The following is an 18,245-nucleotide window of genomic DNA, read 5'->3' as shown; positions in this document are numbered from 1 at the left end:
GTATGACAGGGCACTTTTTACACTATAGGGCGCAGTGAACACACAGAACTACCGAATTTGGGGTACTGTTAAACTGTGTGTTGTGCACAAAAAGACACTCCACTCATCATATGAGACTGTGTGGTGTGGATTCACAAGCACCTTTACTCTCGGCTCGTTCTTTGAAGAGGATACAGAGCCTGTCATGTGTACTGTGACGTCTGCATGTTATCGACACGACCTTTTACAGTAAGTGATTCCTGCTTAGGAAGAGCACAACCATGTGGAAACCACAGTTTTCACGCAAGATGGAGCAATGTCTCATGTCGCTTGCCCAATGAGAGAACTGCTTAATGAACCTTCCACGAACATGTTATTAAGAGGTTTTCCAGATGTGTGGCCTGCAATATCACCTGATCTGAATCCATGTGACTTTTTAGCTCTGCCTCTGGGCAGTCTAAAGAACATGTTTAACCAGAGACATGTTCTGTGTCTACCCGATTTGAAGGCCAGTATACAAGAGCATGTTGCTCAGATTCCACCAGAACTGTTGTGAGCAACTGTTGATCATGTCATTTTTATGGATACAGCATCTCTTTCATGTCTCCATTGCTCATATTTAACAGAATGTGTAAAAAGTGGTCCATAATATAATCAATATTATGCTTTTCTCATTTGACATTTTCTTCCCGCATCCCATTCCAAATCCATTACACAGGGAAACATTTCTGTACAACTTTCTTGCATTCACAGCCCCAGACTTGCCCCTGGTAGCCAAAATCTGAACCCCCCTTTTTTTTCCTAGTATATCATTTCTGCGTTAAAACATTAGAACATCAACAAGGTTTCACTGCCATACAATAATTACAGCCCACACTGGATCTTCATGAGAGCTGCACTTTAATTATAACCACTTGGTATGATTGACTCTGAAAGCTTGTAAACTTAAATACCTTCATATGCGTGCTCTTGGTGAGAAGATTATTAGACTATATTTTCAAAAACTGGTTACTTTTGTTCATACAGCAGACAATATTATGTCTCAGTCTTTCTGTTCGACATGAGTATGCATCCAGAGTACATCTGCCAATGGCTTATTAAAATGTTCCACAAGCCCGTTCAGCAGTGGCTGGTAGGTGTGGTCTTTCTATGCACAATGTTGCAGAATGAAATTACCTCTAACAACAGTCTTGACTCAAATATATGGTGTCCATAAATTATCTTTACATTTTAAATACTTTGATAACAAAATGCAATTCAATGCTTTTGGAAATAGTGCAGAAGGGAACCACATTGGAACCAACTACCTGGGCTTGGCATATGGTATTGCAACGGGAAGTGTTCTCCATAAACATGGGGAGGTCACCCGCCTGTTTCAGATGTCAATATGGACAACGTATAGCAGGCATTTGTCAAGAGACTGGCAAAATCAATGTGTATAGCAGACAGAGTTGGAAATGCCATGATCAACAGTGCACAAAGTCTTCGACGAGACGTTACATCTTTATGTCAACATGGTGCAGCAGCCAAAGCCAGCTAACACAGCCAACATGAACAGTTTGCAGTGGGTCTACTAGTCAAGTTGGACACAATGATATTTGTAAAAGTAAATCATCCTTTCATGTATCCGGAAAACTGCATGCGAGCACAATGTACGGAATGCATGCAGTCTGGGGCTAGGCCTTCTCAGCACTACTTGCTACGCCACAACGTTTCATTTAATGATGTGATATGATAGTTTTTCTTATGGCATGTGGTGTGGAATTTTTCGGTTAGCAGGTTCTCTTCTATTCACGGCCATAGCAGTGTTTATCCATGGCTAATTGCTCTTGGTATGAAGTAAATTCGAAGGTTCTGTGGCTGTTGCAACAGGGCATACATTCAAAAAGGGGCAGCCTAGTGACCTACAAAAACTAAGAGGAAACAAAGGGTCTATCTTTTTTTCTGAAAAGAGGGATGTGAATTTGTAATGTTTATTATGCAGCTGCATAATAGCCAGATGCTGCAAATTTGCTGTAGAATGGCTTTACGATACCATGCACAACGAATCTGAAGATTAAGTTATCAATAAAAGAGCAAAAAGTAATCATTAATCATTATCAACAGACAATTTGTATGGGATTAATTATTTTGTACATAATGAACCACTTTGTGCTAAATTTGCAGGCTTGGAGCAGGTGACAAAATAGATATTAAAATAGTAAATTTTCCAAAATTGCAATAATTTTTGATAGAACTGTATGAAGAGTATGGTGGCACTATATATTACAGTGACATTCATTGGATAAGTCTAGGGGCAAGAATAACTTTTCCGTTTAAAACAAACTACTGAATAAAAATGAACTCAGGAACTATAATCAGACTGGGAATGGATTGCAGGCATCTCATTTCTAGTGGACTCTCTGCACCCTTGAACATACTCTGAAAAACACTGAAAGACTACAAGAAACTTACTTATTATTTTATGGGGAAAGTGGAAGCATTTAAAAAAAAATTTTAAAAAATTTAAAAAACTTTTGAAATGACAATTTTTGAAAAAACACACTGGCCATTTCCTTTAGCTCTTTGGCATCAAAGAAATGTGAATTTTGAAGAATTCAGTGCAGTGCTTCAAGAATTAAAGGAACAGCTTTCAAAATGTTTTCTCGGAACAGAAAATCTCACATCCGTCTTTGAGCTGTTTTTGAGACACTTTGCTGTTTCACTTGAAAGTGCCCCAGTGCAGATGGAACTGAAGGACCTGAAGTGTAATTCTGGTTTAAAATACACATTCTTTTACATTAAAACTGTCCACAAGTTCTATAAAGTTTTCCTCTCAAGAGTTTTCATGTCTCCATAATGAGGCTGCAAAAGTAATATTAGTGTTTCAATCAACATGTGCGTGAAAGTTTGCTTTCATGTGTTTCGTGATGATTGAGCGTAAAATGTGATTCGTCTGAAAAGGTCACCTGTCACAATTCCAGCCTATGTCATTGACGAAAAGCAATCAGCACTGGTACATGAGCCATGCGCCTGTTGCGGAGACCTGTATGCATTGACATTCCCTGAATGGTCACTGAAGAAACATTGTTGGTAGCCCCCTTGGTTCATCTGGTTGATCAGTTGATAATCACTTACATGTCATTTCACCCATACACGACTCTCCAGCTATCACTCACAGGTCATCTATGGCCTGGGTGCACCACAGTTGCCTCGTTGTCGCTTTTATATAGCACTATTTTTTCATGCATGGTACACTTTAACCATGATGATGCACAAACAAATTACAAACTTAGCAGTTTTGAAAATAATGCCAGCCTTGGCATTAAAAGACAAAGATCATTCCCTTTTGGACGCCCAATAAATTGCTCTGTTTCCAGATTACCACATTGACTGCACTGTTTTCCATGTCCCACAGACACGTTTTATATACCCCCCACTGCTAGTGCTGCCACCTGCCATCGGTTAGTGGTTTTTGCTTGTTGACATCAGACAGACAGCTGTCACATTACTGTGACTGGACAGTGTATATCTAAGTTTAAAAGTTTTAAGCATTCCATAAGGAACAATGTAGCATGCACAATACTACTGGTGTAATGCAGTTGCAAACCAGCGTAATGTATTCTTTTGTGCTATCCACTGGTAACTGTTCATCACGATAAGCTGCACAGAGCTTTAGACTTTCAAATTTTCTACAATAGTATAATATGAAGCCAAGCCACATGAAGCCATTTAATGTTCCTTGTGCGACTGCCCTCAAATGCAGTACATTCGCAGTTTCCTCATCTTCCCATACAGACAGTGAGGCTTGGTAGTGGGGGAAGTGTGCAATCTGCCATGAGATCCACATGCATCTGAGAGCTCTACACATGTGCAGAATTCTTGGCAGTTTCCTGTAGACAGGGATCACAGTGTTTTCATGTTACATATGAAACGGAAAGGGAGGGAGAGTCCCAAGAGCAATGTGTGATGCGGAGTTGTGCACAACTGCATCAATGATGCAGTCTCTTTCAGTGAATCTACTGTCATCAATAATGTTTACCTGGGCATATCACAAGAGTTTGCTGTGGCACAGTTGGAGCATACCTGCATCATATTCCAAAAGGACAGAAAAGGATGGGACACCATCTCACTGGTCCCTAAACACTCAGCAATTTCTGGATCGAAAAGTTCATGGGTAGGTGGAGGACGAAGAGGTCTGTCCCACTGCTTGCCATGGTCACTTGATCCTACATCAGTAGACTTCTTCCTACGGGATCAGGTGTTCTGAACCAAAGTCTCAGACCTACAGGACTTCATGACATGCATTCACAATGCATTTCAACATGCCCAACCTCCATCCCTCCAAGTTCCTGAAAACTGAATAAGGACTGGATGTTGTATGTGCCACTATGGAGTGTACACACTGATGTGTATGAATGAGGAAACAAAATTTTATGAGTTACCTTGTAACATGTTCAAAATCAGTTATTATCTAAAACAGTTTTAAAGACATTGAAGTCTAAAGCTGTAAATTTACAGATGCCTTTTACTTTTCCATGACAACTTGATGCTCAATGATTAAAATTATGTCTTCTGAAAGAGACTGTTGCTTTCTGGAACCTCAGCAGTTACACAGTCTTGGTGACAACACAGGATGTGAGATAGTGAGTGCTGCTTTTTATCAATTTTTTTCCCAACCGTTAACTTGGGAAACCACCCTCAAAGGTCAATTTCAAAATGCTGAAATGGAGCAAATGCAGGACGAATTGGTACCAAATGTCCTGGGGGTTCTGAGTCACATGCTTCTATCACTGTCATTCTGTACATCAGTAGAGATCTGACCAACAATTCTATCAATGATATTCGCAAATTCCATACGACTTGACAAAAGATTGTTATGACAATACTTCAGTATTACTGGCCACGAATGACCAGGGAAAATGAGCAACTGTTTTCATGGCATTTGTTCATGATTTTCTCTCCATATATTAATCTGAATTTTGTTTTGACAACTTCTTCCTTCTCTAACACCTATACAATCTTCTGTAATGCTGTATTTTCTGCTTGTCCAGCTGGAAAGTTCACTAATGCAGTTACGTGTAGGATACCACCAGTGCTGTAATATTACAACAACGGATTCCATGAAGGGCAATCTACACCCTTGCATTTGTATCCAGTTTTGCATATTACGAGGGGTAGCCATAAAGTTTTAGTTATTATTGTCGGGAAAAAAATAGAAAAAAAATGATTAGGCAGCTAAAGAAGAGTCTGACACAGCTGCAGTGTTTCCTCTGTTGCAGCGTTGTTCCCTTCCAAATGAAGATAACTAATTACTACCTGATACTCGACTAAATGAGCTATGTCATTCTGATTTGGCTTCATTAATGGCATGATACAATACTGTGGCATCGGAATCTCATGTGCACCCAGACTGCGGACAGACAATTAATGTTTGTAGGCATTGTGAGAAGACAGTGTTAATCCTTCCAGAGTGTCGTTTTCAATTAAGACACATCACATGTGGGTGAAATTCAAAGACAAGGACATAAATGTAACAGGGCAAAACAATTTACACTGCAGGCAGCTCTTTCTAGTGGTATATACGGAACTACTTGGTACCAGCATGCTGTACACTTGAAAACAGAACAGATTGTGTGATAAGACAAATCTTCACTAAATTTTGGGTTAGCACTTACTTTTCTTCAATCAACCGTTCAATTACACAAATTTATTTTTCAAAGTTATAATTTTATGACTATCTCTCAAACTGTGAAGGCATATTCCTAAGGCCTCAGTACCCATCTTGCCAATCACCCTGATGGTCCCTTCAAACTTGTCAGCCTGCAGTAACAATGATCGTCAAAGAGTGGTTGGTCTGCCATATAAATAAAATTGAAATGTACTGATTGCCCAGACAACTGCAACACACTGTTTTTCAATCAGATAGTTATTCTTTTGTGTACTTAGAGTATTCTGGAGATGAAAGCAATCACTTTTTCAACACCTTCCTTGATATGTATTTGCAATACACACTACTCCCACAACCACTAGTGTCAATATGTAATTCCGCCCTGGCATTCTCTTCCCAAATTGAAAACACTGGTGTAAATGTCATCTCCTCCTCAAGGCTACAAACAGGCCTTTCTGGCCACTCACTGTAATAACAATAAAAAAATTTAAAAAAGAGGTGACTTCTTGCAGTAGTTCCTGCAGAGATGAGCTTTACAAGCGATATCGTTTTAAAGCATCTATAGTATGAGCCAATTCCAAAGAAGCTTCTCACATGAGCACATTTAGTGAGTGACATCTACTGGGACACATTGACCTGTTTACCAGAAGTCAGCTATAGTTACCTGCAATTTCCTGCTGTGTACAGAATGACCCTGTTTGACATCTTCTACATCTACATCTATACTCCGCGAGCCACCTTACGGTGTGTGGCGGAGGGTACTTATTGTACCACTATCTGATCCCCCCTTCCCTGTTCCATTCACGAATTGTGCGTGGGAAGAACGACTGCTTGTAAGTCTCCGTATTTGCTCTAATTTCTCGGATCTTTTCGTTGTGATCATTACGCGAGATATATGTGGGCGGTAGTAATACGTTGCCCATCTCTTCCCGGAATGTGCTCTCTCGTAATTTCGATAATAAACCTCTCCGTATTGCGTAACGCCTTTCTTGAAGTGTCCGCCACTGGAGCTTGTTCAGCATCTCCGTAACGCTCTCGCGCTGACTAAATGTCCCCATGACGAATCGCGCTGCTTTTCGCCGGATCATGTCTACCTCTTCTATTAATCCAACCTGGTAAGGGTCCCATACTGATGAGCAATACTCAAGAATCGGACGAACAAGCGTTTTGTAAGCTACTTCTTTCGTCGATGAGTCACATTTTCTTAGAATTCTTCCTATGAATCTCAACCTGGCGCCTGCTTTTCCCACTATTTGTTTTATGTGATCATTCCACTTCAGATCGCTCCGGATAGTAACTCCTAAGTATTTTACGGTCGTTACCGCTTCCAATGATTTACCACCTATGGCATAATCGTACTGGAATGGATTTCTGCCCCTATGTATGCGCATTATATTACATTTATCTACGTTTAGGGAAAGCTGCCAGCTGTCGCACCATTCATTAATCCTCTGCAGGTCTTCCTGGAGTACGTACGAGTCTTCTGATGTTGCTACTTTCTTGTAGACAACCGTGTCATCTGCAAATAGCCTCACGGAGCTACCAATGTTGTCAACTAAGTCATTTGTGTATATTGTAAACAATAAAGGTCCTATCACGCTTCCTTGCGGTACTCCCGAAATTACCTCTACATCTGCAGATTTTGAACCGTTAAGAATGACATGTTGTGTTCTTTCTTCTAGGAAATCCTGAATCCAATCACAAACCTGGTCCGATATTCCGTAAGCTCGTATTTTTTTCACTAAACGTAAGTGCGGAACCGTATCAAATGCCTTCCTGAAGTCCAGGAATACGGCATCAATCTGCTCGCCAGTGTCTACGGCACTGTGAATTTCTTGGACAAATAGGGCGAGCTGAGTTTCACATGATCTCTGTTTGCGGAATCCATGTTGGTTATGATGAAGGAGATTTGTATTATCTAAGAACGTCATAATACGAGAACATAAAACATGTTCCATTATTCTACAACAGATTGACGTAAGCGAAATAGGCCTATAATTATTCGCATCTGATTTATGACCCTTCTTGAAAATGGGAACGACCTGCGCTTTCTTCCAGTCGCTAGGTACTTCACGTTCTTCCAGAGATCTACGATAAATTGCTGATAGAAAGGGGGCAAGTTCTTTAGCATAATCACTGTAGAATCTTACGGGTATCTCGTCTGGTCCGGATGCTTTTCCGCTACTAAGTGATAGCAGTTGTTTTTCAATTCCGATATCGTTTATTTCAATATTTTCCATTTTGGCGTCCGTGCGACGGCTGAAGTCAGGGACCGTGTTACGATTTTCCGCAGTGAAACAGTTTCGGAACACTGAATTCAGTATTTCTGCCTTTCTTCGGTCGTCCTCTGTTTCGGTGCCATCGTGGTCAACGAGTGACTGAATAGGGGATTTAGATCCGCTTACCGATTTTACATATGACCAAAACTTTTTAGGGTTCTTGTAAAGATTGTTTGCCAATGTTTTATGTTCGAATTCGTTGAATGCTTCTCTCATTGCTCTCTTTACGCTCTTTTTCGCTTCGTTCAGCTTTTCCTTATCAGCTATGATTCGACTACTCTTAAACCTATGATGAAGCTTTCTTTGTTTCCGTAGTACCTTTCGTACATGATTGTTATACCACGGTGGATCTTTCCCCTCGCTTTGGATTATTCTTGGGGTTACAGCTTGATAATAAATTTAAATGGGAGGAGCATACCATAGAACTGCTGAAGCGCCTAAATGAATGCTACACGAATGTTGTCAGACATAGATGATATAAAAATAGAAAAGCTAGGATACTAATGCTTACTTTCACTCCACAATGTTATACAGGATTATTTTACGGGGTAACTCATCAACTGAAGCTAAAGTTTTCTGAGCCCAGAAGCGTGCAATACAACATGTTGTGTGAGCTCAAGAACGCCCTGCAGAGGACTCTAAGTAACTGGGGATACTAACTACTGCTTCCCAATATTCTTTAATGACCCAATATTCTTTAACGACATTTTCTTTTTTTTTCAAAACAACAGCTCAGTTCGTGGAATCGGTACTAAAAATAAGAATAATTTTCACAAATATTTAAAGTCACTTACTTTGGTTCAGAAAAGTGTCCATTATTCAGCAATAAACATTTTCAATATCACACCAGCAGCCACAAAAAGTTTAACTAATTATGAAATTCAGTTTGAGAAGAATCAAAAGGATATATTGGTGGGCAACTCCTTCTACTTCATTTCTTAGCAGAACCAACTGATGTGTGTATGTTATTATTAATATCACATAGAGCGAATATTCCATACAATCTGTCAAATTTTGTGCAGTAATGCAATCATCGCAAATAAATGCTGTCAAATGTTTTGTTTTGTTTTTTTATCTGATGATGTGTGGCTACAACAGCTTAAGAATTATCATATGCACCTAAGTGTATTGAACATTTACTATTATTCCACAACTGCAAGGGCAAATTCATTTGTGATCTTTGGAAGGTACATTAGCATATCTGTTCTTACTCTGCAAATATTTATTGTGTGGTTCGCTCTTTCTTGGCTACAGGTAGTCTCATGTAGGCGTACAACAGGAGCAGCTAGGATAGCTTCCTCTGATTTTGCTGGGAATGTTGTCCTAAATGTTGAAAGCCAATAGTTTTTATTGCAATGTGTAAAATAGTTTCAGTGGATGGGGTGTTCAAGTTAAGTGCAGATTTATGTCCTCTATTGAGCAACAGTTGAAGCACAGGGAACTGCAGAGGTCATCAGTGTATCTCAAGACGCATTGTGGGCTACTTACAGAGCATGAGAACGAAGTCTTTCGCGATGGCGCTGACATGCAAAACTATGCGGTCCTCCTGCCGCGTCAATTCCGGACAAAATCCCCAGCCCTCAACGATAGCCTCCATGTCAGGAGCAACTGACTGACCTCACCGCCGCCGTGGTGGCCCCACGCAGCCCGTGGACAACCCTCTGACTGGTCGGCCCGCGACCGGTCGGCGACCACGCACCGCTGCCACAGGCCGCGCCCATGCCCGCGATGGCGGCGCCACCGCCTCCATCGGAATGCAAACACTGCAAGGAACGTCCCCACACCAAGCGCCCGCCCACACGCACCGCTAAGACAACATCCATCACAGCCAAAGTTCCCCTCGCTCATTCCCATTTCCACTGTGTCCCCAATAACAGAATCCCAGAATGTGGTGGCACGGGACAAAATTCCTATTCCATCAAACAGAACTTTATGCCTATCAGCGAGGCCGCGCTCCGCAACTGCCAACCTCCCCAGTTCCTCATCTTCAACATGCCGTCAGTGTTCTGCACAGCAGCCAGAAACGGCACGAATGGTCCGACCCACATAACTGCCTCCACGCTCACAGCAGATCGCTCACAGCAGATATTATAAATTCCCGTGAGCGTGGAAGCAATTATACAGCCCAGACCATCCGCACAGCCTCCTGACCGCTGTGCAGAAAACCAAAAACATATCAAACAAAGAGAACCAGAGAAATCAACAATTGCAGAGCACAGCCCGACCAACAAACAAACTCTGCTTGACGAAACAAAAACCCCGTCCCACGCCTGCACACACCGGGGTTCCGCCATTAAGGGGGCTGTTGAAACAGGAATGGGTGAGAAGAACCCCAACCATGACAATGAATACTATCTGAGCAGCGCACGGAAACGAGCGCCTGACGCAGAGAAGCAGCAGAGACACTCATCGCAGTGCCCACACTCACAAGGAAGCGGCGGCGCCACCAGCGCAGACAAGGTCACCGCCTGCAACAGCAGCAAGCAGCCACCAACCAATCACAAGCCAACCAATCAGAAGCCGTCCACAGGCTACACAAGGCCACCACAGCAGCTGTGAAAACAGTCAGCTGCTCCTCACGATGACGATGGAGGCAACCGTCGAAAGCCAGAGATCCCATCCCGAATTGACGCGGCAAGAAAACCGAGAATGTATTACATATCAGGGTCTCACAAAATCTATCATTCTCATTACTTTCCTCTACGGGGAGGACATCGCACGGCAGGTTCGTCAACTGGAGAAGCTGTGTGTCAAATATGCACAGTTGTGGAGAATTTGGCATTTCTGCAACATGTCGTAATAAGAAGATTGTTCCTAAGTTTGCTGTGTTTAAACACCATATCAAGTTGGTTGGAATGAAGAATATATTACAAAAGACCAGCCGGATGATTGTCCAAGAAACGTTACGACACATAAAGTACAAACTGGATTTTAATGCACACAGTTTACATAGTTGCCACCTTTTGTTATCTACAGTTCTCTTACCTTCTGACTAGGAATGAATCGATATAATGACGACTGCTCATCAAAGAGCTCATCTTAGCAATACATCGGCTAAACAAGTAATGAAATTTGGGCATCTTGCAGTTATGCAAAGACCGGAGTCATCGTATGAAATAGCACGCACTGTTGTTAACTTGTCAGGCAAGAGCCTGGACAAAGGAGCCATCTCGGACCTTAATAAAGGTTCAAATTTTGCTCCTACACCACATACTGTGCCCATCGCGGATAATATCAGTGGAATAGAATAGGCAGTGTGACATCTTGCACAGGACACCAACAAAGTGAAACTTATTATCAGTCACTTTTTGGCCTCAGCTAAGACTCCCAAATCTAATAGGAGAGAGAGGGCTCCATTTACTTCGGGGAGATAAGATCTTGCCATATTATCAGCTGACAAAGGAAATGCCACCATCGTGCTTAGTACTACCGAATATCGTAGCAAAATTACATCACCATTGGAAGAAAGTACGTACAAATGTCAAACAGAATACAACTTTGACGTACAGCAGAAAAACTATGGAGTTACTGAAGAATTCTGGTATACCAGATAATGTTACGGAAACTCTCAAAGTCTGAGCTCGTAGACCTCCGAGGTTGTATGAACTACGGAAGATCCACCAGGATAATGTTCCCTTGAGACTTATTGTCAGTGCAATTGGTTCTCCTACCTACAAGCTGGCCAAATACCTAACAAAGTTGATGACTCCTATAGTTGGCCGTTGTGAACAGTACATCAAGAACTCCCAGAAGTTCATTAAGAAAATCAAACAGATTAGAGTTGGTCCAAATGACATGTTAGTCAGCCTGGATGTGCTAACGCTGTTCACAAAAGTTCCTGTGGAGGACACTCTGAAAATGCTGGCGGATCTTTCTTCTCCTGAAACTATAAAGCTGTTCCAGCATGTGATGACAACCACCTACTTCCTGTATGGTAGTAAATTTTATGAAATGATGGATGGTATAGCAAGGGTCTCTCCGTTGTCTACATCATTTTTTTATGGAGAATTTTGAGGAATGTGGCATATATTCATCACATACAATTTTTCCGTCTTTACAGTGGCACACACTGTGTCCAGGACATAATGCAAAGCTGTCCTCAGTACACCAAATGTCCATTTTTCTGGATGGCAATGGAACTGGTTACGGAACTGACAAACTTAGTGTTTGTGACATTACAGCCTTTATCACTGTGATTTTTAACATGTAAAAGTTTTTTTTTTTCTGTATTCGCGTCAGTATGTGCGAACTTTTAACATATACCAATGAATGTTGTAACCAGATATCTTTGCCGCGCTCCTGAAAAGCGCAGAATATAACGATAGCTATAAACTGTTATACGCTGCTATCGATCAGTAAAAAAAAACTGATGCACCTATGTTTCAAAATAACAATTGCCAATTTTTACTTCTGCAGGGAGCCGCGCCGCTCTCTAGCTGTTCTGTGAATGTGTTGCGAGTCGGACGCAAAAGTATTGTGCTCCATACTGATATAATCATTTTATTGGAACTTTAAGAGTTTAAGTGATTAAAAAATATATGTAGCCACAAACAAGCGAGAATGTATATCATGAAAATTCGCTCCACCGCCACAATGGGTGGCCATGTTAATGTAAGTTTCCGTTTCATAATATAATACTTGAAGCCTTGAAGTTTATTTAATTTCAAAGAAAATCTCTCAAACTTATTTTCATTAGTTATACTTGTGATAATCTTTCCTGTTTAAAAGATTTATGCAGCTTATGATCCAGCGTGTGTTCTGTCGGAACAGGAGGCTGTCGTGACGACATCGTTATAGTATTTATTCCAAGTTCTTTCAGTTCCGTTTATATGTTTGTACAAATCCAATTAGTTGGTCCCTTAGGTTTCTTTCATGTAACTTCCGTCTGTTTTCTCCGCGCGATCTTCCTCCGAAAAAAATTTCTGTTCATTTTTTTTAGTAATTTTCGATATCGCGAATGAGAAAAGACAGCCGCCTCCTGCTCCGAACGGAACACCACGACTTTTCTAACGTCGGAGAGTACCGCACGAATTTTCCGCTAAAAGGTAATAGAATTTCTTAAAGCTGGACCAATTACACATGTTGCTGCTGTTCTCCGACAAATCTGGTGTGATTAATAGTAATTTATTCTGTCACGACAAAAAGAACCAATTTTATTTTTACCAAAGCAACAAAGCTTTCAACTAAATTACTAAAAAAAAAAAAAAAAAAATCATACCAGATGTTGCATGATAGTTGTGACATAAATCTGGGGATTCTAACTTCACTTCTCAGTGTTGGTATGCCTATTAAGAGATCAGTGCCAATGAATAACAAACCTCTTCTAGAATTAGTGATACTATCAGCTCCTGGCTGGGCTCAAAACTGAAAGCTGCTACTTCTGGCTGTCTGTGTTTGACATTAAAATATGGTTTTCCCACAAAAGCGTAGTAAGGTGTTTATGATCTTCCATGAGTACCATCAGTATGGCATGCAGAAGCTTGTCAAAGTCTTTATCATAATGTTTTCTGGTGCAATGACTGTGTATGCTACCACCAATTGATGAAGACTTCTGTTGTGGTGAGATCCTTCAAACGGAGCACTTGATACTCATCTCCTGTCGTACACCATGTCCTTCATTAGAAACGTTTTCGGCTTCTAGTATAATCATGTTCACCGTGTGATACAGCACCAAAACATACATACACAGATTACTTATCAATGGCTAATCTGTCATTGACACTGTCTACAGTTGTTTGGCAGTGTGGAGTTGCTTCCAGGTGTCGTCAAACATGGTATAAATTTATTTGCTGAATCTGTTAAGCCATTTTGTCAGATTCTGTCCTGCAACTTTGAACGGATGCATGATAAGCATCTGTCACATTGATGTTTTTTATCGTACATTGACAATCCTATGTGAAATGCACTGTTTGTACTTGGGTTCCTGCCCATTTAAGGGATGGCTTTTGTGTAGCCCCATCGTACTCACAGTGATGTTGTATGAAATACCTGGTGTCACCACCAAATTAACACGGAATCTGGAATCGAGTTCCAGTTATGAGAGCAGAGTTGTCAACAAGCTTTCACACAGGAAGTATGTTTACTGATTGCACACAAAACCGACTTGCCTGCCTCAGTACAGGCGTAACATAACATTCAACGTAAATAAAATATTTTAGCAAATTTCAATAATCCATGAATAATTAAGACACAGAACCTTTCAAAAATTATAAACGTTGAAAATAATTTCAGGAGGCAGGAATCAAGCTAGTGACATGCACATTACCAACCATCAACTGTAATCAGTACATTATGGCAGGCAATGAATAGCACAGTACAATGCTGTGTACTGGGCAAGATGAAAACATTTGGGAAATTTGGGCTTGAGGGTGTCACACATGGCCCAGCAACTTACAGAATGAAGATGTAAATATAGATCCACCCTTCCCCCACCGCAATGACACAGAAGGATTCGACAAACAACAAAACTATTACTGACCTGTCATCACATGAGATCGAAATATGGGACTTGCATAGTAATAGATGCAGAGATCACTCTACAATAACCATGAACGTAATAGCACTATTTTATACATTTTGGTCAATCTGATGAAAATTTAAAATATATTCAAAATTAATTAAAATACTTTTGAAGATTGACACCTAGATAATAGCAGTCTTTGCAAAAAGTCCATAATAATATTCTGGAAAATAATTTTAATATATTGGACTCACTGCCTGCCATGCTTCAGCCAGCACATCTTTGTACTCTTCGCAGACTACGAATCCGTCATAAACAGGATGACTTGCTCCACAGTGGAAATCAAAACCAACGACTGCTGGAGCACAATCTATCTGCAATTTTCTGGCTACACGATTCAAACCTGGAACTAAGAGGTTAATTTTGTTAGATCTCTAGATTTACTAAACAAATTAAAAAAATAAAAACTGCTTGCATAGTGGAACAGATTACGCTTTATCACATGTGCACACTAGCTTCAGAGTAACATTCTGTACATGAACTCAGTTTAAGTATAAAATATTAGACTTTTGTATGCAACCTTCACTATATAATGGAATTTTCAATTACATTAACTTGTGTGAAAAATCAGACCTGTGTGACTGACATGCAGATCTTTGCTGTCCATAGTAACACTTTCACAACAGAGACCAGAAAAGGATAAGTAGAGAACAAAGAAGCACGCAGTGTTAATCTGTCAGGAGTGTTTGTGCAAGTTCCTGATGATTTCAGAAAATATGAGAAGGCTGTATTCTTTATTATGACTTAAAATACTCTTTATACCTCTACTGCAGTGTCTTGCAAAATGTGTAAGAGCGACTCTTTATCAAACTTACTTTTTTCAAGTAAACAAACACAGTTACTCTGTTTCTACCTTGTATATTCTACTCTCAACAGTCTCTTCAGACAATGTCTGTTCCACATGACAGCTCCTCTTTTGATCTTCTTCTACACAGACACTCCGCAATGAACTGTACAGTGCATGGCAGAGAGTACACCATACCACTACAAGTCATTTCCTTTCCCATTACACTTGCAATTACAACGAGAGAAAAACAACTGTCTATAAGCCTCTGTGTGAGCTCTAATTTCTCATATCTTCGTGGTCCTTACATGCAATCTATGTTGTAGGCAGTAGAATCACTCTGCTCTCTGCTTCAAATACTGGCTCGCTAAATTTTCTAAATACTGCTACTAAAAAAGAATACATTCCCACTTGAGTCCCCGAAGCGTATACGCAACACTCGTGTGTTGTTTGAAGCTACCAGTAACAAATCTGGAAATCCATCTCTGAATTGCATCGATATCTTCCTTTAATCCGACCTGGTACAGATCCCAAACACTTTAGCACTACTTGAGAATAGATCACACTAGCATCCTGTATGCGGTCTCCTTTACAGACAAACTACATTTTCCTAGGATTCTTCCAATAAGCTTTCCTACTACAATCCTCACATTCTTTTTCCATTTCACATTGCCTTGTAACATTACTTCCAGATATTTAACCCTAGAACAGTCGGGCTGGGTCTGTGAGACCTGTTAGTTTTTGTTTCACTCAGTTTATATACTTATAGTTGCCGATTTGACTGAAGCGCCCTGCTAGCTTCCTGAAATACCTGCGAGACAGTGTTCACGTCATGAATGACATTTTGCTTTGTTTAGATGCTGTTTGGCAGCTTCTAAACAGCACACGCAGCTGACAGACCCAGCCTGACTGTCTACATTACTGTTTTCTGCCAGTGCAACCCCACTTTTATTTTGGTGTGGGCCTATCACTGAGTTACTTCGCAAACTATTTGTTATTTCCTAAAACTGATTTATCATTGTCAATCATTTGCAATTAAAGCGGCAAGAGAAAGTCATTTATAGAGTGAAATTTACAGAATTTCATAAGATGAGAGTGAAGCAGATTATTCCGACTTTGAAATAAACAGTGATCATGACAGTAATACTGAAATATGTGGTGGTGAAGATAAAGATGTTCAGCCTTCTGCCAGCACCGATGTCCCTGGTGTTGTTGACTCAAGTACAATTCCTGTGATCGACTCCTGTACATCACCCATGCACTTTTATAAAGGAAGGAAAGGAGCAACTAAATGGAGAAAAACTTGTTTCCAACAAAGCATTCGAACAAAACGCCACAACATAGTTATTGTGCATTGGCCTGGAAGTATCCGAGCTGTCACAGGTGCACACTATGTGATCAAAAAGTATCCGGACACCTGGCTGAAAATTACTTACAAGTTTGTGGCGCCCTCCATCAGTAATGCTAGAATTCAATATGGTGTTGGCCCACCCTTAGCCTTGATGACCGCTTCCACTCTCGCAGGCATACGTTCAATCGTGTGCTGGAAGGTTTCTTGGGGAATGGCAGCCCATTCTTCACGGAGCGCTGATGTCGGTCAGTGAGGCCTGGTACAAAGTTGGCGTTCCAAAACATCCAAAGGTGTTCTATAGGATTCAGGTCAGGACTCTGTGCAGGACAGTCCATTACAGGGATGTTGCTATCGTGTAACCAACCCACCACAGGCCGTGCATTATGAACAGGTGCTCAATTGTGTTGAAAGATGTAACTGCCATCCCCGAATTGCTCTTCAACAGTGGGAAGCAAGAAGTTGCTCAAAACATCAATGTAGGCCTGTGCTGTTATAGTGCCACGAAAAACAACAAGAAATTTAAGTCCCCTCCATGAAAAACACAACCACACCATACCACCACCACCTCCGAATTTCACTGTTGGCACTACACACACTGGCATATGACGTTCACCAGGCATTCGCCATACCCACACTTAGCCATCAGATCACTACATTGTGTGCCGTGATTGTTCACTCCACACAACCTTTTCCCACTGTTCAATTGTCCAATGTTTACGCTCCTTACACCAAGTGAGGCGGCGTTTGGCATTTAATGGCGTGATGTATAGCTTTGGAGCAGCCGCTTGACCATGAAATCAAAGTTTTCTCACCTCCTGCCTAACTGTCATAGTACTTGCAGTGGCTCCTGATGCAGTTTGGAATTCCTGTGTGAAGTCTGCCTATTACACATTACGGCCCTCTTCAACTGTCAGCAGTCTCTGTCAGTCAACAGATGATGTTGTACTGTACACTTTTGTGCTATACGTGCCCTTCAAGTTTCTACTTTACTATCACATTGGAGACAGTGGACCAACAGATGTTTGGGAGTGTGGAAATCTCACGTACAGATGCATGACACAAGGGACACCCAATCACCTGACGGCGTTTGAAGTCTGTGAGTTCCACAGAGCGCCCCACTCTGCTCTCTCACAATGTCTAATGACTACTGGGGTCGCTGATATGGAGTACCTGGCAGTAGGTGGCAGCACAATGCACCTAATATGAAAAACATATGTTTTTGGTGGCGTCCGGATACTTCTGATCACATAGTGTACATCCACTGTTAGAATAATGGCAGTTATTTTTTAGCAATCCACTGATTGATTTAGTTCTTGAATGAACCAATACCTATACTGATTCAGTTCAAAGCAAATATACCAGTGACCCAAATATGGCTAGGCCTACAATTTTTGATCAACTGAAGGCATATTTTGGCTTGCTTTACTTTGTTGGAACATTGTATGGCGATAAAAAGAATATTGAAGACTTTTGGAATACAGATGGTACCAGAAAAGAAATTTTTACAAGCAATTATGTCTCTGAAAAGGTTCAGAATTTTGTATCATTGTATCAGTTGTGACAACATTCATGTATGGGAAGAAAGAAAATCACGTAATACTCTTGCTGCCATAAATCAATTCTTGATATGTTTATCTCAAACGCCAATGCATATTTTGCTCTGTCAGGAAATACTGCTTTGG

At 40.9% G+C, this 18,245-nt stretch overlaps 1 protein-coding gene across 1 annotated transcript in view; it reads right to left on the bottom strand.

The window, feature by feature from the left end:
* The window catches only part of LOC126198913 (DNA repair protein complementing XP-C cells homolog), an 84,357-nt gene that overhangs the window by 2,208 nt on the left and 63,904 nt on the right, over positions 1-18,245 (bottom strand). The window contains exon 5 of the mRNA XM_049935543.1: positions 14,623-14,777. Within this exon, the coding sequence (XP_049791500.1) occupies positions 14,623-14,777 (155 nt within the window). The remainder of the gene's footprint in view (positions 1-14,622; positions 14,778-18,245) is intronic.

The sequence above is a fragment of the Schistocerca nitens genome, chromosome 8 (genome assembly GCF_023898315.1).
Source record: "Schistocerca nitens isolate TAMUIC-IGC-003100 chromosome 8, iqSchNite1.1, whole genome shotgun sequence".
Taxonomy (NCBI): Eukaryota; Metazoa; Arthropoda; class Insecta; order Orthoptera; family Acrididae; genus Schistocerca; species Schistocerca nitens.
Note: the sequence above shows the minus strand (reverse complement) of the source record. Positions and strands in the feature narration are given on the sequence as shown.